Raw genomic sequence first — 21,083 nt, forward strand, 5'->3', positions numbered from 1 at the left:
TACTTCATGTCTTTATTTTTTAGTGTCAGTATTTTTATACCATTTATCCCGAGGTAGAGAGAAGGTTGGATGACAAACCTCGTCATAAGATGGAGGTCTGAGGGCCGGGTTGGTCATCTCCACGTCTCTGAGGTCATCCACGGTGGTATAGGAGGAGAGAGGCTGTTCTGTCAGGAAGATCACTGCCTCATTTACGTCCCCATTGCTCAGCTTCAGAGCCCTCTTGATGGCCCGTACATCAGGGAACCCCATATTGAGCAGCAGCGATATATTCTCATCTTCTTGATCCATCTTTTTCAACACTTCAGGTCACCATCAACACGTTTTGGCTGCGACGTGCAAGTAATGGTCTGGCCACAGCAACAGGTGAAGCGAGACTTCACAAGTCTCTCTATAATCTACCACAGGGATGGTCTAGTTACATGTTCACAACAGTAACTAGCCAAATAAGAAGCGAGCGTAGCAGCAGCATGATGGAAAACCTTGACAAGTGGTGTAGGAAGTGTACAACCAGACCAATGTTTACAACTGGTGGCCTGGCCAGGACAACACTCCCATACTGTTGACATCTTTAATTCTTCCTCTATCTTATTTCTCCACTACATTACACCCTACCTTTAATAATTAATAATTAATTTCGTTATTTTTTGTTGGTACATTTGTTATGTTAATCTAAAAGTAAGATAGAGAGCAACTTAAATGGGGATATCATCTTACCATTTTCTTTTCATGGACATTTTTTTTTCCCGTGTTTCTTAAGAGCATCATGACCCAGCGACATAATGATTTTTTTAAATTATCATCATGACATGCGTTCTATTGTGCAAATGAGTTTTGCAGCATATCTGAATTCATCCAGCAAGATTAGTGTCTTGCCCTTATTTATTAACAAAATTAAATACGCCAGACTTTGTGGCTACTGTGATCTACATGACATTTGAAAAGGTTAGATCAAGAACCGGGTTTACTTAACCCATCTACCAGGATACCTGGAGAGGGTTCCGGAGGTCAACGCCCCCGCGGCCCGGTCTGTGACCAGGCCTCATGGTGGATCAGGGCCTGATCAACCAAGCTGTTACTGCTGGCTGCACGCAAACCAACGTACGAGCCACAGCCCGGCTGGTCAGGTACCGACTTTAGGTGCTTGTCCAGTGCCTGCTTGAAGACAGCCAGGGGTCTATTGGTAATCCCCCTTATGTATGCTGGGAGGCAGTTGAGCAGTCTTGGGCCCCTGACACTTATTGTGTTGTCTTATCGTGCTAGTGACACCCCTGCTTTTCACTGGGGAATGTTGCATCATCTGCCGAGTCTTTTGCTTTCATAGGGAGTGATTTTCGTGTGCAAGTTTGGTACTAATCCCTCTAAGATTTTCCAAGTGTATATGATCATGTATTTTTCTCGCCTGCGTTCTAGGGAGTACAGGTTTAGGAACTTCAAGCTAGTTTACATGATAAACTTTACTTTTGCCGTCTCAACTTGCCCGAAATGCTCTGCAGAACCATAGACTTTAACAACGTATGGCTTACACTTGACAGTGTTACTGTCTTATTCCATCTCGTAGAACAGGATTAAATACTGTAATGTAATCTGTCAGACTAAGCTGGGAGACTTTTATAGAGCCCCAGTGGAAATAAGCCACTTTGACTTGTTTGGGGTTATCAGCCGGGCTGTGGCTCGTATGTTGGTTTGCGTGCAGCCAGCAGCAACAGCCTGGTTGATCAGGCTCTGATCCACCAGGAGGCCTGGTCTCAGACCGGGCCGCGGGGGCGTTGACCCCCGGAACTCTCTCCAGGTAAACTCCAGGTAATAGGTAATTTACACATATGTTACTATGTAGGATAATTTATGTAACTGTATTTATGTGTACCTTACTAAGCTGGGAGACTTAAGTAGGGAGATAAGGGTACCGTCAAATGTTTCACTCTAGGGTCACAACCTACTGCAGCTTTAATTTTAGGTTTCCTTCCGGCATAAAATGGCTATAACTACCATAATTTTTAAAGGGGTGGACCGGTAAGCCAGCGGAAGGCCTCGGTCAGATGACTAAAAGCTCCAACGGTGGGTCATCATCTAAGACCCGCGTCAGGAAACACTTCCTGTTCCCTGACAAACCTTCCCTAACCTTCCGGCAGGACTCAGTCCGACTTACTCTTACATGAGGATTAAGGGTAATATTGAGTTCAGGTCCTAATCTGAGTTGATCGAAAATTTATTCCCTGAACGTCCAACATTAGGTGGGTTATATGGGTTTATTTTATGGCAGTGGTAAGAAACGTAACCTAAAATAACTTAACGTAGCTTTGTTTATGTAGCTCCTCGAGCGGTAGATATGGGACTGGTTCACCCTCGTTTAAGCTGCAAGAAACCCTTATCACATGCCTTAAATATTCTATGGAGAACTTTCACTGACATTGCCCCACTCCACAAAGATGACAGTGAAGCAACTGCAGAAAACTCAAGGCCACTAACTGGTGGGCGTTCGTGGTTTGGTTGGTAGCGTCCTCAGCTCTCACACTGAGGGACTGGGATCAGTCCCCGCCACAGGCTAAACATTGGGCAGGTAAGTAGGTACCTAGGTGTTAGCCGATTGTTGTGGGTCGCATCCTGGGGAGAAAATTAAAGAACTTCAATGGAAATAAGACAAGACAGTCCCTCATCACTCACTGAATTTAATGAGTCATCCTGGGTGGTTAACCCTCCGGGTTTAAAAAAATAAATCTTAATTTATCCTATCTTAGTCCTAACCTTCCACATTATCGAGGTTTTTGACAGGGTTCTAAGAAGCAAGATAGCCAAATGACATGGAATCACAGCAACTGTACAACCCAGGTCAGCATGGGTTCAGATCAGGCCACTCCTGTTTTTCGCAACTGCTGGGAAATTATGACATGGTGTTGGACGCATTAGAAGACAAGCAAAATCCAGATGTAGAGTGCAGTGACTTCGTAAAAGCCTTTAATAAGTGCGACCATGAGGCAATTCCACACCAAATGTGTGCAAAAGGAATAACTGGGAAGGTGGGTAGATGGCTATTTAACTTTCTAACAAATAAAGCCCAAAGAGTAACAGTAAACAGAGTGAAATCAGGGACTCCTACGAAAAAAATAATAGTTCTCTCCACGGTATTAGCCCCACTTCTCTTTCTCATTGACATACCTGACACAGACAGGGTCATATATCAGAGCACTATATCATCCTTCGCCAGACGATACTGGAATTTGTATGAGAGTGGAATCCATAGAAGACACAGCGAGCCTCCAAGCTGATATAAATCAAGTCTTCCAGAGGGCCACCAGCCCCCGTGGCCTGGTGGCAAAAGCTCTCGCTTCACACGGTGAGTGTCCAGGTTCGATTCCTGGCAAAGGAGTGGAAACATCGGACGTGTTTCCTTACACCGGTTGTCTATGTTCACCCATCAGTAAAATGGGTACCTGGGTGTTAGTCGACTGGTGTGGGTCGCATCCTGGGACAAAACTGACCTAATTTGCCCGAAATGCTCTGCATAACAAGGGACTTTCAGTATAGTAGTATGTCATTGATGTCAGCTAGGCCTGTATACCTTGTACAAGTACTTGTAGTAAATAAAGATATTATTATTATTATTATTATTATTATTATTATTATTATTATTAAGATAAGCTCAAACCGCTCAACAGAATGTAAGTCAATGTAAGAGACCTGGGAGTTATAATGTCTGAAGATCTCACATTCAACAAGTACAACAACGTTTTCATCGCAAGTGCAAGGAAACGAAAGGTTAGATAATTATTTCTTCCAAAACAAAAAAATGCCAAGCCAGTGATAATACTCTTCTGGTCCCTCGTTCTCTCACTCTAGGCTGGAATATTGCTGTATACTAACGGCCCTCTTCAGGCAAAACTGTTAAGCTGGACAGCGCAGAGAACCTTCGCAGTTTGTATAAACTCACTCAAGCACATAAATTATGATAACATTATTTTCCTCATGTGTTTGGTCAATGGTTACCGATGAGAATATTATTCTGATCTTCTGGATGGTGAATTTTCCATTGTGGAACTGCTCCTAAACCAAGGGGTGGATTTTGCCCAGGTTTATCATGTCACAGATATGAACGGAAAAGCTAGCTGACAAAGTTACTAAGATCGAGGGAGAAACACCATGACACAAAAGCTGTCAGAGTGTCCAAGTACAGGTGAAGTTCTCTTCTTGTAAAGACCAAACATAGCATAGGACCAACAATTCCAGATGCGTGGTAATATACTAAAGTAGAATTGGGAACTTTGCTCCTTAATCATGTTGCACCTCAGTGAATGATGTTCTCCTTCATCCGTCCCTGACTTGTAGCTTTGACATCCTTTTCGTAATAGGATACCGAGTGCACAAACTGTGATCTGATGTGTGTATCGTGTTCTGGTAACATGTGTTACCTTAATGAAGATATCTGCAGTGCCACGAGTTGCTACTTCTGCAAATGCTAGGACTTCTGCCCATCCCAAGTCCTCAAGTCACCCACGATACTCTGAGTAGTCACTTCTATATGTAATCCACCGACTAAGATTACAAATATATCCTCACCATGTGACTTAGGATAAGTCCACTGAACATGTTTGACGACATTCCTTTGATAAACCATACCCCGGCCGGGATTGAACCCGCGGTCAGAGACTCTCTGACCGCGGGTTCAATCCCGGCCGGGGTATGGTTTGTTTTCAATCGTGTCATTACGATTTCGTGAGTCATTCCTTTGATACTTTGAGCTTCAAAACATACGAATAGATACTAAATTTATGAAGATATTTTTATATTTGAAAAAGAACTGACAAACCAAAGGATATTTGGTAATGGCCGACAAAAGATGGCTGTAAATGACTTTACAGGTCGATTTCTGGGTGACTATATCCAATATAGTTCAGAATGCCTAGTTTCCCAACCACACCCATTTTTGTGTTTTCAAGATAAAGTACGATATTTTGACCCTTATATCCTGTACTATGCCTCCCAGCAGACATAAGAGGGATTACCAATAGACCCCTGGTTGTCTTCAAGGCGCTGGACAGGCACCTAAAGTCGGTACTTGACCAGCCGGACTGTGGTTCGTAAGTCAGTTTGCGCGCGGCCAGCAGTAACAGTCGCACGTAATAGTTGCTTATACCCCTCATTTTCATCAATTCATTCACTTTCAATAAGAACAAAAAGGCACAATACCGTGACTGGAACAATACACAAATAACCCACATATAAGAGAGATGACGACGACGTTTTGGTCCAAGTTCGACCGAAACGTTGTAATAAGCTTCCTATGTGCGGGTTGTCTGTCATTCACGTTCACTTCTTGTTTTTTTACCCACACACACAATTCTCTACTTTCTTATGCTTAACCTTTCACTAAACAATAATCATCTATAACTAAACAATAACCATCTTTCATTAAACAATAACCATCTGTCACTAAACAATAACCATCTGCCACTAAACAATAACCATCTGTCACTAAACAACAGCCAGATACACCATTCGCTTCTATATAACGACCATTTACTACTAATTTAATAATACTTATTCACAGCAATACAATGGATATCCACCAACATTCCGTTTTGAAATAACAATATGGAATATATATTAAGAGTTTGCTTTGTTTATATAATCAAAGAGTTATAGGTACGTATGGAAAGATACCACTCTCCCGTAGGGAACACTACTGAGTGGTATTACTTGGATTTTTAGAGGGATTGTAAACCCTGCAGCACTTATGATGTGGTTTTGTTTACGGGGTTGACCGGTAAGGTAGCGTATGGCCTCGCTCCTATGATCAAAAGTTGTACTGTTGTTACTATAACTATCTAGTCCAAAATCTATATCACTGTCACAACCATCACCACAAATACAAGCATTATTAGTATCACCACTTCCATATAATACATCACCACTATCACTGTCACTACCACTACAAAACTTTGTGGCCCAGTCCCTGGACCCATTATGTACCTCTGTAATCCTTTGAATACCGCCCATAGGATGGGTATGGAGTATATAATAAAGATGTCAATTAAACTAACTAAACTACCATCATATCTCCGCTACTACTATAAAACACATGATTACCATCATCACCATCTCCACTACTACCACAATCTCCATTACTACCACAAAATACATTATCACCACCAATAACACCATAAACAACACTATCTCTACCAACACAACCACAACTTACCGAGTACCATCACCAATACCACCACCATAAGCAACACCACTGCCGCCACCATCACCACTGATGCCACCATCACCACTGCTGCCACTGCCACCACTGCTGCCATCATCACCACTGCTGCCATCATCACCACTGCTGCCACCATCACCACTGCTGCCACCACCACCACTGCTGCCATCATCACCACTGCTACCGTCACCTTTGCAATTACACTGTGCCAATATTTCCTAGCTAGACACCTATTAATTTCTATCACCAACTGTTGATTTGGGAGAGCGCTGAGTGCTCTATCTGGGTCTGTGTGTACTCACTTATTTGTGGTAACAGGGGTTGACTCTATTCCTGGCACTGCCTTTCTGCTGGATTTATTCTCTCCAGGCTGCGTGAGTCTATCATAACTAATCTTAAAACTGTGTATGTATCCCGTTTCTACCACTTCGGTCTGGGTCGTTCCACTTTCTGGACTCTCTAAGGCTACTTTCAAGAAGTATTTCCTAGCATCCCTGTGACTGCATTTTTAACTTCCAAATGTGTCTTCGTGTGCCTGAGACCCGCTTCCAAATGTTTCTTCTTTTGCCTGAGACCCGCTTCCAAATGTGTCTTCGCGTGCCTGAGACCCGCTTCCAAATGTGTCTTCGTGTGCCTGAGACCCGCTTCCAAATGTGTCTTCGTGTGCCTGAGACCCGCCTCTCAAACAGACTCGCCCTGTCCATCCTGGCAATTTTTCTCAGTATTTTGCGTGTCATAATCATATCAACCCTGGTCTTTCTATCCTCTTGGGTTGTCGGGTTTACCACCTCAACTCTGTCCATTCCACCGACCTCTGGAACTAGTCTCACTGCAAACCTTTGCACTTTTTCCAGATTCTTTACATGCTTTATCAACTGTGGGTTCCACGCAGGCGATACGTATTTTTTTTTAGTTGGGACTCACATATGCCGCGTGCAGTGTCGTGAGTGAGTCTTTTCTGAGATTTGTATCTGAGGTTATACGGTTGATGTGTGCCTCACGAGATATGCTCGGAACTATGCTCACCCTCGAGGTCCTCCTTCAGAAGCTTAGCAGTCTTTCTGGAATTTTATGACTCCCTGATCCCGAGTTCTATCCTCGCCCGTGGTATGTTTTTTTTTTTTTTTTTTTTTTTTTTTTTAGTAGTAGTCTTTGTTCCCCGACACCTCTTCCCTGATGACAGTTCATTGTTTCCTTCCTGTTAAGTATACCTTAATCCACTGTAGTGCCTTCCCTGTTACTCCTGCCTGTTCCCCATTTTTATCCCAGTCTCTTGTGCGGTAATTAATCAAACGCTTTCAACGGGTAAAAAAAAAATACGGAGTCCACCTAACGCTCTTTCTCTCTTGCCTCGTTTCCGTTAATCTGTCATAGAACTTTAGCAGATTTGTGAGACAGAATTTACCATCTCTAAAAGCCGTGCTGGTTGTTGTTTACGAACTCGTTGCGCTGTGTAGCCCTTGTGGCTTAGCGCTTCTTTTTTGATTATAATAATAATACGAACTCGTTCTTTCCAGGTGCTCCACCACTCTTCTGATAATCTGTGCAGCCTTTCGTGCTATGCATATTAGTGATACTTGACATAATTTAATGCAATCTGTCTGTTCCCTTAACTATCGCGACTTTATCTGCTGTTTTCCACACCTTAAGCAGTTGCCCTGTATCTGTTGTCTTGTTGAAGATCGCAGCTAGCGATCCACATAGAAGCACTAGCTTCTGTTCTCTCAGAAGCCACGGAAGCATATTGTCTGGTCCCACTGCCTTCGACGTATCTCACTCAGTAGTTTCTGCACCTCTTCTTCTGTTCGCAAAGTTTTGCATGTCGTAATCAAGGCTTTCATTGTTCTTCTCTTCGCCAAGGTGATCAGGTTCAGTTCCTTCAAACTTTCTTCATAGTACATTCCTCTCAGTTCTGGTACCAGCCTGATTGTGAATCTTTGAACTTTTTTCGAGAATCTTCACACGCTTGACCAAGTGTCAGTTGTGTGATGGGACCGCACATACTCGGTGACTGGACGAAGTCGTAGATAAGGTTCTGAAGAATTATCTATTGAAGTTCCTGAATGGTATTCTAAAGTTAGCAAATCTTATATATGCTGCTGCAATTTTATAGTTCACGCGTCTTTCTGGCGATATGCTTGATGTTATATTCACCCCCAAGGCTTTATAATTCTCGTATATTTGAAGAGTCTCCCTGTCTATGTTTTACTTTGGTTCTGGTCTGCCCTCACCTCCTCCAATTCGCAAGGCCTTGCATTTGTTTGGACCGAGCTCGTTAAGTCACTTGTCTGACCACATCACTAGTCTGTTGAGGTCTTCCTGGCAATATCACTATCCTCTCCTGTTTTCATTCTTTACACCAGGTTTACTTCATACCTTGGGAGCTACACATATTTCTCTGCCACTCTCCCTCAGTGTTCTATCTTGCTTCTCTAGTCTTGTCACTTGATCCTTCACGGTTGTCTTGTGTCTTATTTTTCTCTGGTGTAAGAGCGGTTCAGTTGTGGTTTGTGATGCTTTATCATCTTTAAATTGTCTTTCAACTTACCTTTTTATTCTGGCACACTTGTTGTTGACTCTCCTGCCTGTTTCCCGGTTTCTGCAGTTTAATTTTATTTATATTTATTTTTCCAAAATAAATAAGTCACTTCGTCTGACCTTTTTTTGGGAGGTTATCCTAGGTAATTCACACTATGTATGATAACTGTACTTACGTGTACGTGTGCCTAAATAAACTTACTTATGCTCCTGCCTTTGGCCTCTACTGAACCAGGGACTCTCCCTGCTTTTCTCGTCTCTTCTTCATGCTCTCTTTTGTCTCTTGGCGTTTTGACCTCCCTCCTTTCATGTACATTTTTTCCCTCCAGTTATTTTTCCCGTTGCACTTCTCTCTGAAAACTTCTCATTGTACCAAAGTCCTCTCTTTTACAGTCCCATTTTCTGTCACTCACTTCCTCTATTTTTTTTTTCAATTTTCATCTGGACAAGGAGGTCTAAACTTAGCAGCACATGATCGATGGCACCTAGTGGCTACCTGCAGGGTGTTCTGGGGGTCAGCGCCCCCGCGGCCCGGTCCTTGACCAGGCCTCCTGCTGGATAAGGGCCTGATTAACCAGGCTGTTACCGCTAATTCATTTCAGGTAAATCGTCATCATTTCGTGTTAAAACTATGTCGAGTATTGCTGGCTCATCACCTCCCCTAACTCTTGTTGCTCCACGCAAATGCTCAAGTCTCTGTTACTGCTTCCCTGGGTGCTGTTCTTACTGTTGTCTTCCAGAATTCTCTGTTACTGCTTCCCTGGGTGCTGTTCTTACTGTTGTCTTCCAGAATTCTCTGTTACTGCTTCCCTGGGTGCTGTTCTTACTGTTGTCTTCCAGAATTCTCTGTTACTGCTTCCCTGGGTGCTGTTCTTACTGTTGTCTTCCAGAATTCTCTGTTACTGCTTCCCTGGGTGCTGTTCTTACTGCTGTCTTCCAGAATTCTCTGTTACTGCTTCCCTGGGTGCTGTTCTTACTGTTGTCTTCCAGAATTCTCTGTTACTGCTTCCCTGGGTGCTGTTCTTACTGTTGTCTTCCAGAATTCTCTGTTACTGCATCCCTGGGTGCTGTTCTTACTGTTGTCTTCCAGAATTCTCTGTTACTGCTTCCCTGGGTGCTGTTCTTACTGTTGTCTTCCAGAATTCTCTGTTACTGCTTCCCTGGGTGCTGTTCTTACTGTTGTCCTCCAGAATTCTCTGTTACTGCTTCCCTGGGTGCTGTTCTTACTGTTGTCCTCCAGAATTCTCTGTTACTGCTTCCCTGGGTGCTGTTCTTACTGTTGTCCTCCAGAATTCTCTGTTACTGCTTCCCTGGGTGCTGTTCTTACTGTTGTCTTCCAGAATTCTCTGTTACTGCTTCCCTGGGTGCTGTTCTTACTGTTGTCTTCCAGAATTCTCTGTTACTGCTTCCCTGGGTGCTGTTCTTGCTGTTGTCCTCCAGAATTCTCTGTTACTGCTTCCCTGGGTGTTGTTCTTACTGTTGTCCTCCAGAATTCTCTGTTACTGCTTCCCTGGGTGCTGTTCTTACTGTTGTCCTCCAGAATTCTCTGTTACTGCTTCCCTGGGTGCTGTTCTTACTGTTGTCTTCCAGAATTCTCTGTTACTGCTTCCCTGGGTGCTGTTCTTACTGTTATCTTCCAGAATTCTCTGTTACTGCTTCCCTGGGTGCTGTTCTTACTGTTGTCCTCCAGAATTCTCTGTTACTGCTTCCCTGGGTGCTGTTCTTACTGTTGTCTTCCAGAATTCTCTGTTATTGCTTCTCTGGGTTCTGTTCTTGCTGTTGTCCTCCAGAATTCTCTGTTACTGCTTCCCTGGGTGCTGTTCTTACTGTTGTCTTCCAGAATTCTCTGTTACTGCTTCCCTGGGTGCTGTTCTTACTGTTGTCCTCCAGAATTCTCTGTTACTGCTTCCCTGGGTGCTGTTCTTACTGTTGTCTTCCAGAATTCTCTGTTATTGCTTCTCTGGGTGCTGTTCTTGCTGTTGTCCTCCAGAATTCTCTGTTATTGCCCTCTGGGTGCTGTTCTTGCTGTTGTCCTCCAGAATTCTCTGTTATTGCTTCTCTGGGTTCTGTTCTTACTGTTATCTTCCAGAATTCTCTGTTATTGCTTCTCTGGGTTCTGTTCTTACTGTTATCTTCCAGAATTCTCTGTTATTGCTTCTCTGGGTTCTGTTCTTACTGTTGTCTTCCAGAATTCTCTGTTACTGCTTCCCTGGGTGCTGTTCTTGCTGTTGTCCTCCAGAATTCTCTGTTATTGCTTCTCTGGGTGCTGTTCTTGCTGTTGTCCTCCAGAATTCTCTGTTATTGCTTCTCTGGGTTCTGTTCTTACTGTTATCTTCCAGAATTCACTGTTATTGCTTCTCTGGGTTCTGTTCTTGCTGTTGTCTTCCAGAATTCTCTGTTATTGCTTCTCTGGGTTATGTTCTTGCTGTTGTCTTCCAGAATTCTCTGTTATTGCTTCTCTGGGTTCTGTTCTTGCTGTTGCCTTCCAGAATTCTCTGTTATTGCTTCTCTGGGTTCTATTCTTGCTGTTGTCTTCCAGAATTCTCTTTTATTGCTTCTCTGGGTTCTGTTCTTGCTGTTGCCTTCCAGAATTCACTGTTATTGCTTCTCTGGGTTCTGTTCTTGCTGTTGCCTTCCAGAATTCACTGTTATTGCTACTCTGGGTTCTGTTCTTGCTGTTGTCTTCCAGAATTCACTGTTATTGCTTCTCTGGGTTCTGTTCTTGCTGTTGTCTTCCAGAATTCTCTGTTATTGCTTCTCTAGGTTCTGTTCTTGCTGTTGTCTTCCAGAATTCTCTGTTATTGCTTCTCTGGGTTCTGTTCTTGCTGTTGTCTTCCAGAATTCTCTGTTATTGCTTCTCTAGGTTCTGTTCTTGCTGTTGTCTTCCAGAATTCTCTGTTATTGCTTCTCTAGGTTCTGTTCTTGCTGTTGTCTTCCAGAATTCTCTGTTATTGCTTCTCTAGGTTCTGTTCTTGCTGTTGTCTTCCAGAATTCTCTGTTATTGCTTCTCTAGGTTCTGTTCTTGCTGTTGTCTTCCAGAATTCTCTGTTATTGCTTCCGTGGGTTCGGTTCTCCGTGTTGCTGGTCCTCCATGGAAATCCTGGATTTTACCTTCATAAACTTAAGAGTAAACATCATAAATGCTCATAGATGAGCACGCGCGCACACACACACACACACACATACACACACACACACACACACACACACACACACACACACACACACACACACACACACACACACACACACACACACACGCAGGAGTTGCACTGTTCATCAAAAACTAATGGGGTTTGAGATAGGAGGACTAGTCAGAGGTGTATCGGATGATTACATAGTAGGAACACTTCAAACTGGGGGTCCAAAAGTGGTGACAGCAGTGGTGTACAACCCGCCACCGAACAGGAGGTGTCTAAGAAAACAATACGATGAGAGCAACAGAGCGACGGTGGTCACACTAGCCGAGGTGGTCATATTGGATTTCAATCATAAGGAGACTGACTGGGAAAACCTGGAGCCACCTGGAAGACCAGAGACGTGGAGGGCCAAGATGCTGGAGGCGGTGCTGGAAAACTTCATGTACCAACATGTTAGGGACACAGAGAAAGGAAACGACGAGCCAGCAAGGCTTGAGCTCGTATTCACCTTGAACAGTTTAGGCATGGGGGATATCACACACCAAAGGCCTCTGGGCACTAGCGATCACGTGGGCCTGAGTTTCGTACACATAGTAGAGTTAGCAATAAAGAGTGAGGCAGCACGAGAAGGATGGGAGAAACTAAAGTTCAGAAAAGGGACCTACACACATATTAGGCAATTCCTGCATGAGGTGCAGTGGGTAAGAGAGCTAGAGGGGGAAGACGAAATGATGAAACAAGTGACTACAAAGCGCAGGGAGGCAGAGGAAAAGTTTGTGCCAAGGGGCAACAGAAACAACGGGAAGGCCAGAGTAAGCCCATGGTTTACCCGGAGGTGTGGACAGGCCAAAGCCAAGTGGCTAGTATGGAAAAAGTACAGAAGGCAAAGGAATCAGGAAAACTGGGAGTTGAGCCGAAGAACCAGAAATGAATATGCATGAATAAGGAGAGAAGCCCAGCATCAATATGAGAATGACATAGCATCAAAAACTAAATCTGACTTAAAGTTGTTATACAGCCACATCAGGAGGAAAACAACAGTCAAGGACCATGTACTCAAGCTGAGGAAGGCAAGAGAGATGCTCATAGGGAACAACCAGGAAGTATGTGAGGAGCTCAGTTCAAGATTCAGGAAGGAATTCACAGTGAAGACAGAGAGGTTTCCAGCAAACCGAGGTGGCAGGGTGCACCAAGAAGTGCTGGATACACTGCACACAACCGAGGAGGAAGTGAAGAAACTGCTGGGAGAGCTAGATACCTCAAAGGCAGTGAGCCCAGATAATATCTCTCCTTGGGTCCTGAGAGAGGGAATAGATGCACTGTGTGTGGCACTAACAACAATCTTCAATGAATCCATCGTAAGAGGGTATCTACCTGAGGTGTGGAAGACAGTAAACGTAGTCCTTATTTTTTTGGAAAGGAGATAGAGAGGCAGCACTAAACTACAGACCAGTGTCGCTATATGCACAGTATGTAAAGTTATGTTGATCATCAGAAGAGTGGTGGAGCACCTAGAAAGGAACGAGATCATACATGATAATCAGCACGGCTTCAGGGAAGGGAAATCCTGCATCACAAGGTAACAGAAGACAGGAGAGAGAGAGAGAGAGAGAGAGAGAGAGAGAGAGAGAGAGAGAGAGAGAGAGAGAGAGAGAGAGAGAGAGAGAGGCGTGGGTAGACAGCATTTTCTTGGACTGTAAGAAGGCTTTCGACACAGTTCCACACAAGAGATTAGAGCAAAAACTAGAGCAGCAGGCAGGAATAACAGGAAAGGCACTACAATGGATCAGGAAATAGCTGACAAGAAGGAAACAACGAGTGATGGTACGGAACGAGGTATCAGAGTGAGCATATGTGACGAGCAGGGTTGCACAAGGGTCAGTCGTAGGGACAGTGTTGTTTCTGGTATACGTTAATGACATGACAGAAGGGATCGATTCAGAGGTGTCTCTGTTTGCAGATGATGCCAAGCTAATGTGGAGAATTCAAGCGGACAAGGAGCAGGTAAGACTACAGAGGGATCTGGACACGCAGCAAGCCTCGTCCTGGAGTCTGACCCCACCAAGTGCAAAGTCATGAGGATTGGGGAAAGTCAAAGAAAACAGCAGAAGGGTCTAGCGCTTAGTTTTGATGAAAATAATAATAATAATTTCGTTAAATTCCAGTGAGTATGTGACACAGAATTTTCCTTCACTGAAACCGTGCTAGTTATCGTGTATAAGCTCATTTCTTTCTAGATGATCAACCACTCTCCTCCTGATAATCTTCTCCATGACTTCGCAACCTATACATGTCAGCGACACTGGTCTGTAGCTTAATGCTATGTCTCCTTTCCTGAAAACTGGGACTATATCTGCTGTCTTCCACACCTCAGGTAGTTACCCTGTTACGAAAGATGTGTTGAAGATTGTTGATAGTGGCACACACAGCGCATCTGTTCCCTCTCTCAGAACCCATGGAGAGATGTCTGGTACCACCGTCTTTGAGATATCAAGTTCGTTCAGCAGACTCTTCACCTCCTCCTTAGTTCTGTGTAGTGTGTCCAGCAGTTGTTGGTGTACGCATGTGAGTGTGCATACGTGTATATATGTGCGTGTGTTTGTGTATATTGTATATTTGTGTGTTGGGCGAGCGTGTGTGTGTGCATATCTATGCTTTTGGTTGTGTGTGTGTGTGTGTGTGTGTGTGTGTGTGTGTGTGTGTGTGTGTGTGTGTGTGTGTGTGTGTGTGTGTGTGTGTGTGTAGTTCTCGCTTTGAGTTTGAGGAAGGGGTGAGTTCCAATTTTTTACCCCGCCTCTTAACTTTTGACCGACTTAAGTTCTGTGTGCGCGTGCAGTGTGTGTGTGTGTGTGTGTATGTGTGTACTCACCTAATTGTACTCACCTAATTGTGGTTGCAGGGGTCGACACTCAGCTCCTGGCCCCGCCTCTTCACTGATCGCTACTGGATCCTCTCTCTCTCTCTGCTTCCTGAGCTTTGTCATACCTCTTCTTAAAGCTATGTATGGTTCCTGCCTCCACTACTTCACTTGCTAGAATATTCCACTTGCTGACAACTCTATGACTGAAGAAATGCTTCCTAACGTCCCTGTGACTCGTCTGAGTCTTCAGCTTCAAGTTGTGACCCCTTGTCCCTGTGTCCCCTCTCTGGAACATCCTATCTCTGTCCACCTTGTCTATTCCCCACAGTATCTTGTATGTCGTTATCATGTCTCCCCTGACCCTTCTGTCCTCCAGTGTCGTCAGTCCGATTTCCCTTAACCTTTCCTCGTACGACATTCCCTTGAGCTCTGGGACTAGCCTTGTTGCAAACCTTTGTACTTTCTCTAACTTCTTGACGTGCTTGACCAGGTGTGGGTTCCAGACTGGTGCTGCATACTCCAGTATGGGCCTAACATACACAGTGTACAGTGTCTTGAACGATTCCTTATTAAGGTATCGGAACGCTATTCTCAGGTTTGCCAGGCGCCCGTATGCTGCAGCGGTTATTTGGTTGATGTGTGCCTCCGGTGATGTGCTCGGTGTTATGGTCACCCCAAGGTCTTTCTCCCTGAGTGAGGTCTGTAGTCTTTGTCCACCTAGCCTATACTCTGTCTGCGGTCTTCTTTGCCCCTCCCCAATCTTCATGACTTTGCATTTGGCTGGATTGAATTCGAGAAGTCAGTTGCTGGACCACATGTCCAGCCTGTCCAGGTCTCTTTGCAGTCCTGCCTCATCCTCGTCCGATTTAATTCTTCTCATCAACTTCACATCATCTGCGAACAGGGACACTTCAGAGTCTATTCCTTCCATCATGTCGTTCACATATATCAAAAATAGCACTGGTCCTAGAACTGACCCCTGTGGGACCCCGCTCGTAACAGGCGCCCACTGTGATACCTCTTCACGTACCATGACTCGTTGTTGCCTCCCTGTCAGGTATTCCCTTATCCATTGCAGTGCCCTCCCTTTTACGTGCGCCTGATCCTCCAGCTTATGCACTAATCTCTTGTGGGGAACTGTGTCAAAGGCCTTCCTGCACTCTAGGAAAACGCAATCTACCCACCCCTCTCTCTCGTGTCTTACTTCTGTTACCTTGTCATAAAACTCCAGGAGGTTTGTGATACAAGATTTGCCTTCCATGAACCCATGCTGGTTTTCATTTATAATCTTGTTCCTTTCCAGGTGTTCGACCACTCTCCTCCTGATAATCTTCTCCATGACTTTGCACACAATACATGTCAGAGACACAGGTCTGTAGTTTAGTGCCTCGTTTCTGTTTCCTTTCTTAAATATGGGGACTACATTAGCTGTCTTCCATTTCTCAGGTAGTTGCCCAGTTTCAAGGGATGTGTTGAAGATTGTGGTTAGAGGCACGCACAGCATCTCTGCTCCTTCTCTAAGGACCCATGGGGAGATGTTGTCCGGTCCCATCGCCTTTGAGGTGTCAAGGTCACTTAAGAGCTTCTTCACCTCCTCCTCAGTTGTTCGTATGTCATCCAACACTTGTTGGTATATTCCCTCTTGATGTTCCCTTCTGTGCTGTCTTCCCACAGCCCTTCCTGTTTCTACTGTAAAAACTTCCTTAAATCTCCTGTTCAGCTCCTCACATACCTCCTGATCATTTCTTGTGAGTTCTCCACCTTCTGTCCTTAATCTGATCACCTGGTTTTTGACTGTTGTCTTCCTCCTGATGTGGCTATACAACAGTTTCGGGTCAGTCTTGATTCTCGATGCTATGTCATTTTCATACTGTCGCTGGGCCTCCCTCCTTACCAGTGCGTACTCATTCCCGGCTCTGCGACTGATCTCCCTATTTTCGTGTGTTCTCTGCCTTCTGTACTTTTTCCATTCTCTATTGCATTTTGTTTTTGCCTCCTTACACCGTCGGGTAAACCAGGGGCTCGTTCTGGTCTTCCCGTTGTTACTGTTGCCCTTGGGAATAAACCTTTCCATTGCCTCCTTGCATTTTGTTGTTACATATTCCATCATTTCATTTACTGGCTTTCCTGCCAGTTCTCTGTCCCACTGGACCTCCCGCAGGAAGTTCTTCAACCCTATGTAGTCCCCTCTTTTATAGTCAGGCTTTTCCCATTCAACTCCTGTTATTCTCTCCACTTGCAGCTCTACTATGTATTCAAAGCACAGAACCACGTGGTCGCTAGCTCCTAGGGGACTCTCATACTTGATGTCCTCAATATCTGAGCTGCCCAGGGTGAACACAAGGTCCAATCTTGCTGGTTCATCCTCCCCTCTCACTCTGGTAGTGTCCTTAACATGTTGGTGCATGAGGTTTTCCAGCACCACGTCCAACATCCTGGCTCTCCATGTTTCGGGACCCCCATGTGGCTCCAGGTTTTCCCAGTCAATCTCCCTGTGGTTGAAATCCCCCATAACCAGCAACTTTGCTCTGCTGGAGTGAGCTCTTCTTGCCACCTCAGCAAGTGTGTCCACCATTGCTCTGTTGCTCTCTTCATACTCCTCTCTTGGCCTCCTGCAGTTCTGTGGTGGATTATACATCACTGCAATGACCACTTTGTGTTCCCCAGACTGAATTGTACCTGCTATGTAGTCTCTTTCTCCCGTCTCATCTATTCCTTCCATTTTCTCGAATTTCCATCTGTTTTTTACGAGCAGAGCAACCCCACCTCCTCCCCTGCCCTTTCTGTCTTTCCTCATGATCTGGTATGCTGGTGGGAAGATTGCATCTGTTATTGTCTCCATGAGTTTTGTTTCTGTAACTGCTATGATGTCTGGGGACTTCTCATTGATTCTTTCTTGCCATTCCTCATGTTTATTCGTTAATCCATCTGCATTTGTGTACCAAACCTTCAACTTCTGTTCTAATACTGTAACTGTGGTGCGGGGGGTGGAAACAGAGGGATCGGTGTGTGATGGTTGGTTTGGATTGTTCAGTTGCCTTGGGGGTGTCGTGGCTGGAGTCCTTCTGCAGGTGTTTCTGGGGGGTGCGCTTGTCCTTCCATTTGATCCTGGATTATTCTGCTCTCCTTTTTCATTTCCTCCCATTTTTCCTTTCGTTTTTGAACTCTCTCTTTCATTGTCTTCCTTTCGTCCTGTGTTCTGTCTCGATCGAGGTACACACTCCGGAACTCCTGCTTGCCTCTCAGCTGTGCTTTCTCCTGCAGGATCATGGTTCGGGTTGATTCTGCCTTGAAAATTACTTTGAGAGGCGGATTCCTTTTCTTTGTGAACCACCCAATTCTCCGAAAATTTGCCACCTGGGTCATGTCCCCCTCGCCTATCACCTTCATGATATCTTCAATCGCTTTTTTCTCCTCCTGCTTTCTTTCATCATAAGTTTCCCCTTTAGCTTCTTCTAGCCCATGTGTGTGTGTGTGTGTGTGTGTGTGTGTGTGTGTGTGTGTGTGTGTGTGTGTGTGTGTGTGTGTGTGTGTGTGTGTGTGTGTGTGTGTGTGTGTGTGTGTGTGTGTGCGTGCGTGTGCGTGGAGTGGTATAGGTGGGTGGGGCGAGAAGCAGCTCAGTGGTGAGGTAGCGGTCGTGGTGTTCGGACAGTGTGGGGTTCCATGCGCTGACAGCGACCATGCTGCACTCGGCCGACACGCACAAAAACGGCTTCGTCCCCGGGGGAACCAAAGGGGACGCCGGGGCCGCGCACCCCAGCGAACTCCTACCCCTCAGCAAGGAGGACCCAGACGATGGGGACGCTCACCAAAACGACGCTGGGGAGGTACGTGTCACTATCCACGAGAACCCCCTTCAGGAGGCCGACGCCTGGAGCAACACGGGGACACAACAACAGCAGCAGGAAAAGCCGCAGCGAGCAGAGTCGGGGAAATGCTCCAAAACGACAGTGCTGGAACGGTACCTGCTTGCTCTGGCCCTCCTGCTGGGGTTGGCCTGCTTGGCTCTTCTCCTCCTGCTCCTCCTGCGTCCTCCACCCTCAGGTAGGTGTTCCATCTCCTACATCCATCCTTCTGAGCTGCCATCGTGGAATACAGGTGCGTGGTACAGAGGTACAGGTGCGTGGTGCAGAGGTACAGGTGCGTGGTACAGAGGTACAGGTGCATGATACAGAGGTACAGGTGCGTGGTGCAGAGGTACAGGTGTGTGGTACAGAGGTATAGGTGCGTGGTACAGAGGTACAGGTGCGTGGTGCAGAGGTACAGGTGCGTGGTACAGAGGTATAGGTGCGTGGTGCAGAGGTACAGGTGTGTGGTACAGAGGTACAGGTGCATGATACAGAGGTACAGGTGCGTGGTGCAGAGGTACAAGTGCGTGGTACAGAGGTACAGGTGCGTGGTACAGAGGTATAGGTGCGTGGTGCAGAGGTACAGGTGCGTGGTACAGAGGTACAGGTGCGTGGTACAGAGGTACAGGTGCGTGGTGCAGAGGTACAGGTGCGTGGTACAGAGGTATAGGTGCGTGGTGCAGAGGTACAGGTGTGCGGTACAGCGGCACAGGTGTCGTGTACATGTATGTGGTACAGAGGTAAACGTGCGTAGTAGAGGTACAAGTACGTGGTACAGAGGTACAGGTGTGTAGTACAGAGGTACAGGTGTGTGATACAGAGGTACAGGTGAGTGGTAGAGAGAGCTACAGGTGCGTGGTACAAAGCTACAGGTGTGGTACAGATATAACTGCGGGGTACAAAGGTACAGGTGCATGGTACAAAGATACAGTTACGTGGTACAGAGATACAGGTGCCTGATACAGAGGTACAGGTACGTAGTACAGAGGTACTGGTGCGTGGTACAGATGCCTGGTACAGAGGTACAGATGCCTGGTACAAAGGTACGGTTACAGGAATACCACACGACTGGCCAGGCCTTGATCCAACACGACACTATACTGCATAATTTATTTCGTTCTCAGCAACGACGACACCTGTCACATCACCCTTGATTGTGGTCATCCCTTGATGACTGTGTTGACCGCTGCTGCTGGAGGCCAGGTACGAAACTCCAGCCACTTTTTGACATCGATTTTTACCTAAAATATGTAGATTATCACACTTTTAATCGAAAATAGTGATAATTTACGATTTTTTCGATTATATTATTATTATTTACTGGTTACCACTAAAATTAAAACATTTTGGCTAAAAATCCATTATTTTACAGTTAAATTATAAAACTTCAGCAGGTTATAGCAAAAATGAAAATACTGGCTTGTCTTGTTATTATCATTATTACAATCAAAACATAACCAAAAAATAACAGTCAAAACAGCGCCTTCAAAAACGAGTTAACACTTGAGGTTGGAAGGAATGAACTCCAAGAAGGAAGACGTGAATGTGTGTACCCGGCTATAATGTCTTGTTATAATGCCTGTGATTGATTGAGAACACCATGACAATTTAGAACCCTCTTGTCTGTTATTTAGAACAGATGTCACTGATTTAGAACACCTGTGACTAATTTATAACATTCCAGACTGCTATAGAATACTAGTGACTGTGATTTTGAAGACTTGTTACTTGTTTAAAACACCCGCGTCTGTGATTTAGAAGACTTGTTATTTGTTTAAAACACCCGCATCTGTGATTTAGAAGACTTGTTATTTGTTTAAAACACCCGCGTCTGTGATTTAGAAGACTTGTTATTTGTTTAAAACACCCGCATCTGTGATTTAGAAGACTTGTTATTTGTTTAAAACACCCGCGTCTGTGATTTAGAAGACTTGTTATTTGTTTAAAACACCCGCGTCTGTGATTTAGAAGACTTGTTATTTGTTTAAAACACCCGCGTCTGTGATTTAGAAGACTTGTTATTTGTTTAAAACATCTGCGTCTGTGATTTAGAAGACTTGTTATTTGTTTAAAACACCCGCGTCTGTGATTTAGAAGACTTGTTATTTGTTTAAAACACCCGCGTCTGTGATTTAGAAGACTTGTTATTTGTTTAAAACACCCGCGTCTGTGATTTAGAAGACTTGTTATTTGTTTAAAACACCCGCGTCTGTGATTTAGAAGACTTGTTATTTGTTTAAAACACCCGCGTCTGTGATTTAGAAGACTTGTTATTTGTTTAAAACACCCGCGTCTGTGATTTAGAAGACTTGTTATTTGTTTAAAACACCCGCGTCTGTGATTTAGAAGACTTGTTATTTGTTTAAAACACCCGCGTCTGTGATTTAGAAGACTCGCTACTGAACGTCAGTTACCACTGACTGTCACCACCTCTGACATGTAGACCTAACAACAAAAACTAGAGACAGCGTCGACAAATATCAATATTAATTCAG

At 44.8% G+C, this 21,083-nt stretch overlaps 2 protein-coding genes across 3 annotated transcripts in view; one reads left to right on the plus strand and one right to left on the minus strand.

Annotated features, from left to right (window-relative positions):
• Window positions 1-509, minus strand: part of LOC128701527 (ubiquitin carboxyl-terminal hydrolase 24) — a gene marked incomplete at its 3' end in the record, with an annotated part of 118,348 nt that extends 117,839 nt beyond the window's left edge. The window contains 1 exon segment of one of the 2 annotated variants that reach the window (XM_070101633.1): window positions 79-509. In XM_070101633.1, the coding sequence (XP_069957734.1) occupies window positions 79-291 (213 nt within the window). 2 annotated transcript variants of the gene reach the window in all.
• Window positions 510-18,341: 17,832 nt separating this feature from the next.
• LOC128701641 (neprilysin-1) overlaps window positions 18,342-21,083 on the plus strand; it is a 208,516-nt gene continuing 205,774 nt past the window's right edge. The window contains exon 1 of the mRNA XM_070101634.1: window positions 18,342-18,784. Within this exon, the coding sequence (XP_069957735.1) occupies window positions 18,421-18,784 (364 nt within the window). The 5' untranslated portion in view covers window positions 18,342-18,420. The remainder of the gene's footprint in view (window positions 18,785-21,083) is intronic.

The sequence above is a fragment of the Cherax quadricarinatus genome, chromosome 78 (genome assembly GCF_038502225.1).
Source record: "Cherax quadricarinatus isolate ZL_2023a chromosome 78, ASM3850222v1, whole genome shotgun sequence".
In the NCBI taxonomy this organism is placed as follows: domain Eukaryota; kingdom Metazoa; phylum Arthropoda; class Malacostraca; order Decapoda; family Parastacidae; genus Cherax; species Cherax quadricarinatus.